This window comes from Poecilia latipinna, unplaced genomic scaffold (genome assembly GCF_001443285.1).
Source record: "Poecilia latipinna isolate Pla-1442-1.1 unplaced genomic scaffold, P_latipinna-1.0 Scaffold4776, whole genome shotgun sequence".
Classification (NCBI taxonomy): domain Eukaryota; kingdom Metazoa; phylum Chordata; class Actinopteri; order Cyprinodontiformes; family Poeciliidae; genus Poecilia; species Poecilia latipinna.
The window spans coordinates 5,187-12,822 of NW_015117392.1; the positions used below are offsets into that span (position 1 = coordinate 5,187).

General features: G+C 41.7%; 1 protein-coding gene across 1 annotated transcript in view; it reads right to left on the minus strand.

Moving 5' to 3' along the window:
- Positions 1-1,428: 1,428 nt before the first annotated feature.
- Positions 1,429-7,636, minus strand: part of LOC106943009 (phosphatidylinositol 3,4,5-trisphosphate-dependent Rac exchanger 1 protein-like) — a 15,435-nt gene continuing 9,227 nt past the window's right edge. The window contains exons 4-7 of the mRNA XM_015026354.1: positions 6,626-6,771; positions 5,328-5,420; positions 1,664-1,812; positions 1,429-1,579 (exon numbers count right to left, since the gene is read on the minus strand). Of these exons, the coding sequence (XP_014881840.1) occupies positions 1,444-1,579; positions 1,664-1,812; positions 5,328-5,420; positions 6,626-6,771 (524 nt within the window). The 3' untranslated portion in view covers positions 1,429-1,443. The remainder of the gene's footprint in view (positions 1,580-1,663; positions 1,813-5,327; positions 5,421-6,625; positions 6,772-7,636) is intronic.

Consider the following 7,636-nt stretch of genomic DNA (forward strand, 5'->3'; position numbering starts at 1 on the left):
CATTAATAATCCTCCCTGAACACAGCGGTGGTTGATTAATTTTAATCTCCTGTTCTGCTAGATAATTTGGTAATGGAACCGAAACGCACAGAATTACTTAACACCTTGTTGAAACAATAATTACTGAGATTATTATTGTTGTTGGGTCATTAATTTGAACACGTTCTTTAATAAAGTTATGAACGTTTTGATAAGGAGTCAGAGGAGGACGTGCTGGTCTCAGCCTTCTGGCCGTGTTCAGTCACGACTGATTAGTGGGCGCACTCACGGTTGCACAGTGAACCCATTGATTCTTTACAGCAGACAGCCGCTCCCCTCTCTTGTAGGAACTGCGTACCCCCGCTAAATCTTTTAGGGGTAGCAGTACCCGACTGTACCCCCCTACTCTCACCCCTGCTCATGTCATACAGTAAATCCCTCTTTATTCCACTTTCAGTCATTCTAACGAGTGTAAATACGTAGGCAAGAAGCTGTAAAGAGGGTTGAGATTAGAAAGATAAGTGGTTTCATAAAGCACCTGCGTGTGATTACATAAAAGACCAACGACAGAAGAGTTAAAACGCAGAGAAAGTCATCTGGTCAACAGGCGCCCGTAAAATTAAAAACAGAGGGTAACAGATATTTAGACACAATAGTTACCTCACTTATCATCCATGGTCTCTCTGAATTATTTGTCATTTTGCCAACATGAACATATTTATCATATTTTCTGGCACTGATATCACAAAAGAAAACTAAATTCATGCATAAATCCTGAGTGTTTGATCAAAGTCTTACGCTTTGTGATCTTTATAAAAAGAAATATCTCTGCCATGTCATTTGAAAAAAAGTAATATTGTACACTCTGGATCGGTTTCAGAAAAGTTTTTATCCACATGAATCCAAACAAATCCACCCGAGTGTTTTAAACATGCCAGACCCACAGGGGGCAGTGCAATGCAATCAGATTGCTTTGAAACAATTAAACATGGCACCAGGAGAATCGTTTGTGTGGACAGATAAACAAGTTGAACAATTTTTAAAGAACATATTAGAATATAAAGTTAATAAAACAAATGATGAAGTCGATATTAGCACATTATTTGTCTCAGACTGTAATGCTTAGGAATCTCTGTCTTTCCCATTTACACATGCAAACAAAAATACAGTTTACTCAAATCTCCACTTTGCTCTGAGTTTTTATAAATAATTGTTTTTAGTGGTATAAAACAGAGTATTTGTGTAGATGAAAGGCCAAACTACATAAAAATCTATTCATTTTCCCAGATATCCGACTATATGTGGATGACTGTTTGTTGGAAATAAAGACGGCACGTTCAGAGCTTTTGAAATAAATCCCATAAGGTCTTTCTAAAGTTTTCCTACTCCTTCATATTTTTTTTTACATTTTGTTTCGTTCCCACCACCAGCATCTGCATCACTCTGACATTCTGCCCCAACATCTCAGAAACAGGTCAGTCTGGAATCTCTTAGTCTCCTCCAGCTGGTCTCACCTTTCCTCACAGCGTGGACGTGTGGCGGTTCCGACCCTGACAGCCTGAAGGAGAGGCTTTCTGGGTTGTCAGGGATCTTCACAATCCTAAACAAGGAAAAAGGACGAGTCAGAACAGCTTGTGCTTGGTGTCTGCTAAACACGTTCACCTGATTGATTCATGGCACTCACTCCTTGGCTTTGGTGGCGACCAGCAGCCGCAGAGAGCGTCGTATGCAGAAGGCCTGGTTGATCATGGCCTCCACCTCGGAGAACGGCCGGAGGAACAGCAGATCCTCGTTGATGGTGTAGATCTTCCTGCCCACCTGCAGGCCAGCCATCTGGGAGGACAGACAGACAGACAGGAGACAGAAGGCTCTTTTAATAGCTTGCAGCTTTCCTCGGTGTCTTTCAAAGTGTTGTTCAGAAGAGATTCAGATGAACCACACTTAGTTTACAAACGGCCTGCCACAGCAAGACCTCAGCTGATTTTCCTCCATGTGAGGCAAGTTTTTCCCTGACTAGAGTCAAAAACACAGAAAGTATTTTTTTTCTAGTTTCTAGTGAAAATCTCTGTCTAAACTTGAAATTAAAATGAAAACAAAATTAGCTTACTGGGAATTTTTCTGCAAGATATGGGAGTTTGTTTTGATCCTCTGGCAGATTTTTTCAGTTATAGTAAAACTAGTTCACTGCTAGTTTTGTCTTATTTCAAGTGCATAAAGATATTTGTACTACTTCCTTGGTTATAACTTTGTGTTTTTGCAGTGCAGTATGTTTTGCAGTGTTCAGCATGTTGAGCGTCAAAAGAGTGGAGCAGAACGAAGCAACAGAAAGCAAGAGAAAAAAATCAAGTATGCAGGACTAAGCAGGTACAGAAAGTTGTGTTTTCATACAGGAAGAGCATGTCAAGATTAATAGATATGATTGTACTGCACACCTGGTTACTGCTGGATGGATTTGCACACATTTCCACCAAACTCAGAGCTCACAGTTTTAAAAATTAGAATAAATAGGAGTGGCTATATGGACTAAGAACATTATTGCAATATTTTATGGCACTGTTGTGATAATGATGCGTATTATGGTTTAAAAAAACAACTTATTACTCATTTTTTTGGTAACTGTATGGGACCACAAACAGATTTGAAAAAATATTCCCATTTGCAACAGGCTTCTTCAAGACGCCACTTACTTTAAAAAGTGTTTTTTATTTACCTTCAATAACTGAAACGTATCTTGACAGTAATAAACCAAAAGTCTTTCCATGACGAGAAAGTTTTCATGATAACTGATAAATGCTGGGCCCTACTCTACATGTTTTCAGTGTGATCGTCTTCTTTGAGTCACGACCTTCACCGGGTCAAGTTAACCTTTACACAGATTGGAAGCATGCGACAACGCAGTAACAGTTGCATGTTTTGCTCTTCCAGTCAGTCAGATGGCTGCATGTCATCCAACGATCTTGTCTTTCACATCTTCAGTCACGTTGTCTAAATAATGCCGCCTCTGTCCGCGGCGCTGAGGGAGCCCAGTGTCCCAGGAACGGATCCGGTCGGGGCCAAGCCACACACCCCGACTCTGGACCGGAGCCCGGCGTGGACGCCATGGCAACGGGGAGGAGCCACGGCCCCTTGGATGAGGAGAGGATGTATGTGATTACGCAGTATGGGAGCCGGACTACACGTGACTTTCTATTATAGCATCGTATAGTGAAAGACCTCAGTGTGTGTTTGTGTGTGTGTGTGTGTGTGTGTGTGTGTGTGTGTGTGTGTGTGTGTGTGTGTGTGTGTGTGTGTGTGTGTGTGTGTGTGTGTGTGTGTGTCAGCCCCTTTCAGAGCCCCATGGGAATCAGCTGAGCTTCATTCTGTCCTCTGGCACACAGGCTGAGTCACAATCAGCTGCGGGGGGAAGGAGAGCTAAAAACACATGAGCAGGAGAAGGAAGAAGGAGGAAGGAGAAGGAAGGAGCTGGAGGAGCCAGGAGGCTTCATGGTGTTAAATAGGACAGCCCAGCAGAGGACAGCTGAAAGGATAGAGAGAATGTAAAACTGGATTATAGGAGATAAACAGTGTGCAGGACTTTTAAGGATCTTCATCAAACTGTTAAACTTTTTCCCTATTGTGTCTCAAACATAACTACAAACTTCAGATTTGGTTTCATCTGACCTCCTTCCACATGTTTTCTGTCTCCTCTTCATGACTCTGCAAGTAAGTGTCTGCTTATTTGCACAAACGCCAAACTCAAACTCAAACACAAACGCCATGTTTGCGATTTATGCGTCTAATAGCTGTCATGACGACTGATTCTCCCAACTGAGCCGAGGATCTCTGCAACTTCACCATCGGCCTCTTGACTGGTCTTTGACTAGATCTCATAACCGGTTACTTATGATGTGTTTATGATCTAAAAAACTGAACTGCCTTGTGGCTGAAACGTGCTCAACAAATAAACTTCACCTCTCCTTTCCTAGTTAGTCATGTGATTGGTCAGATTGGTCAGTAGCATCAGAGTAGAGGAGATAAACACAAATACACACCACATCAGATTTTATTTTTAAGAAATTTGGAAAACTGTTTCCTTATGCGTCTTCCAGGTACTTTGGGCCATTTTGCAGCACAATCCAGTAACTGTTAAATGCTGCATATATCAAACAGAACTTTAAAGAAACTTAACTTCGTAAGTAAACCCCTTAAAATTAAGTCTTTGTCTGTTTAAGAAGCTCCTGTTCTTTGCAACATAACAACAACATTTCTGTGTTAAGCTATTTACAAATGTTCTTTGGAGCAGAAACAGTTCCGCCAGGGGTTTCCTAATTGCTGCAGGCTAGTCTGAAGGAGCCGAGTGGGGGAGGAGCTGCTCTGTGAGGCTGAAGCTTCAAGGATGAGCTGCAGGGAAGGTGATGGTTGGTGACAGCAAGCGCTTAGGCACCCAGCTGAATGGCTGCCAAGGAGATTAAAGGATTTCTCAAACAGGCATGAAACAATCAAAGCAACTCTCCAGATTTGTTTATGATGAAAGAATAACTTTGTAACATGGTGTAAAGCTCAAAGAAGAAGTCAATTTTACAAAACACTGCCCCTTTAACAATTAGATAGACATTATTTAACTGGTGTTTTTGTCATTAGTGTGACAAAATGTGAAGACCTTTTAGGCCCAGTGGATACAGAAACTGATTACTGATTTCAAGTAAAATATTTCAGACAAGACAAAAGTTTGTTTAATAGTCAGATTGATCAATTCAGACAGCAAACATTAAAGGAAAACAAGTACGCTCCATCAATTTCAAAGAAAAGTGGCTCTTTTTTTATTTCATACAGTAAAACACAAATGTGTGTTTTGTCATCTGGGCAACGATTCTGCAGCCAACTAGAGGAGAGCAGGAGACTGACAGCCGCCGTCAGAACAGAGGACGGCCATAACTAAGTGGAACGAATGCCCTGTGGCAGGAAGAGCGCCGTCTGTGTGTGTGTGTCACCTCTGTGTGTGTGTGTGTGTGCGTGTGCGTGTGTGTGTGTGTGTGTGTGTGTGTGTGTTACCTCTGTAACACACGTGTTTGTCTGGAATACCTTGTGGAGACCATTTTCCTGACACATACTACATTGTAGGGATCCACTGCTCCTTGTGGGGACCAAAGCCTGATCCCTTCAAGGGGAATCGCTGTTTTTGGGTCAGGGGTTAGATTCTGGACTAAGGCGTGAATTGAGTTTTGATTAGGGTTAGAATAAGGGTAAAGTTTAGGCTGTAGAAATTAATGGAAGTCAATGGAAAGTCCCCACAAAGGTAGCCACTCAAACATGTATGTGTGTGTACCCCTGCGTGTGTGCGTGCGTGCATGCACGCGTGTGTGTGTTACCTCTGCGTGTGAGCCCCTGGTGACAGATTTCACCACAATAGCTTTGTTTTTCTCCTCGATCTTGAAGCCGTAGTCTTCCTCCTCAGGGTGAATCTGGCACACAGACAGAAACATTTACGCTGCTTCATTGCGTGACAAATATTTTTTCTACACTTTTGCTAAAGTTTCCCCCCTTTTTCCACAAAGTGTCACATCTGCATAAATCCACATGTTAACATAAAATCCTTTGAGATTTTTAGGATTTTCTCTTCCCGTGTCAGGAGTCTCACATCCGAAGATGTTGTTGGCCCCCCTCATCACACACGCCCCCTGGCCCCCACCACCATGAATTGAGACCGTCATCGTCAAAACCCATTAGGTCCTCCATTAGCGTCTGCTGCTGCTGGGCTGTCTTCCTGCTGCACGGCCCTGATAAGATGGCGATCTCCTTTGTTGTATCAGAGGAGATGATTGCGGTAAATAAAGAGTTCCTGCACTTCGCCTCAGTAACGGGGCAAGAGCAGAGGGGGGATTGGTTCCGCTAATCAAGTCAAAGCCATTTCCACTTCTCATGGAACACCAGATAGCATGACTGCTTCCCACATTGGATGTTGAATGAGATGCTGGCCATGCCTGTACGCCTTCGCTGGATAAACAAGTCCCTTTCTCTTGCACCAACTAGAATAAAAGCAGTCTGCTGGAGCTGCTGGCTGACCTCATTTCACCTGGTAAATTCATTTGTGTTATGATGTTAAAAGCTCTGAAATTTCTTACATAACTGCTTTGTCTTCCTGTTTGTCCAGTGTTCTCTTAACAAACCTGTGAGGCCTTCACTGATCAGCTGCTTTCGTACAGAGACAAACACGCAGGTAGGTAAACACAGGCTTTGTGTCTGCTGCTTTGCTTAGCTTGAACTCGTCTCTGTCCGCCTCAAGTTTATGGTTTTCTCAGAGTCAAAGGAACAGAGGATTCATCCAGGCAAGTGCAGCTGATGATAATGTGATTACACACATGCACACTTTTGTCTCAGGAGTGTAGCCAAATGTTTGCAGAAAAACTGTGGCCTGTTTTTACCTCAGATACATGAAACCTCATTGTTTCCAACTAAAACAATGTTATATGTGTTTATATGGGAGGAGATAAACGCAGTGAAGTGGAACATCTGCCTGCCAGGTTTATTGTTCTTGAGATGTGTTCACAGTCATTTTATTATTAGCATATATATCTATATATGTTCCAGATGGTGCAGATATCACAGTCTGAGCCAAGAGAGAGAATTTCTACAATTTGTGTGTAAATGTAAAATCCTGAAGGCTCACCACCAGGGACTTGGCCAGGATGTTTTCTATGAGTTTGAAGTCATTTCGCTGCAGCTGCTTGCTCTTGGTGCCGGTTCCCTCCATTTCTTCATCAGCATAGAAACGGAAGAACTGCGAGTCATCTTTAAACTCACTCTTTTCCAAAACTGAGGGATGAAAAGAAAGAGGAGCGCACATGAGTATAAAAAAACAGTAACAGACTGTATGCAGATCTCTCAGCGTGTATTGGCTGAATCTACAGCAAAACCAAAAGCTCTAAAATGTGATGTACTGTAGAAACAGGGAAACTTCAAATCAGTGAGGGCATTGGTCAATTAGGTCATAAAACCATGATGCTCATCTGAAACATCTGGAGTCAAAACACATCTGGGTAACAGCCTGGAAAACTCTCCAGAGAGCACAAACAGATATCTGCTGTGTGTGTGTGTGTGTGTGTGTGTGTGTTAGAGTGCACTTGGGTAGAGAGTTGCTTTAACACATGGGGCACCTCAAACAGGTGAGCGCACCCGGCTAATGCTAATTCAAGCCCAGCATTTTTAGGAGCCTGAACTCAACAAAAACATTCAAAATCCTGCCAAAAGTATCGTAATGAAATCTTAATGTACAAAATGATTTACGTTAATTTCACCTCATAATTTAATTGCTCTTCAGTGACATGTTTTGTTACATCCTGAGGAATACTGCAGCATGTACTGAGTTACTACTGATCTGAATTTGTTAAGCTCTATAAAGTCCCACCAGGTTTTCTGAAGTAAGTGTATAAATTAACACTAATTTAGTTTTTCTCAGCAATTAAAAATTATATTTCGATAATCTTTCTAACAAAATATAGCTAAAACTTGGAAGACTCCAAATGTAAGTATCACAGCAGCTACTATAGTTTCAGAGAAAATGAATATGGAACATGAAATAATTTGGATTTTTTTTTGTCCCTTGCCAAATTTCTTTGCATTATAAAATATATAAACTCTTTATAAATATTATAAACAAGGCTACATACTTTTGCAAACC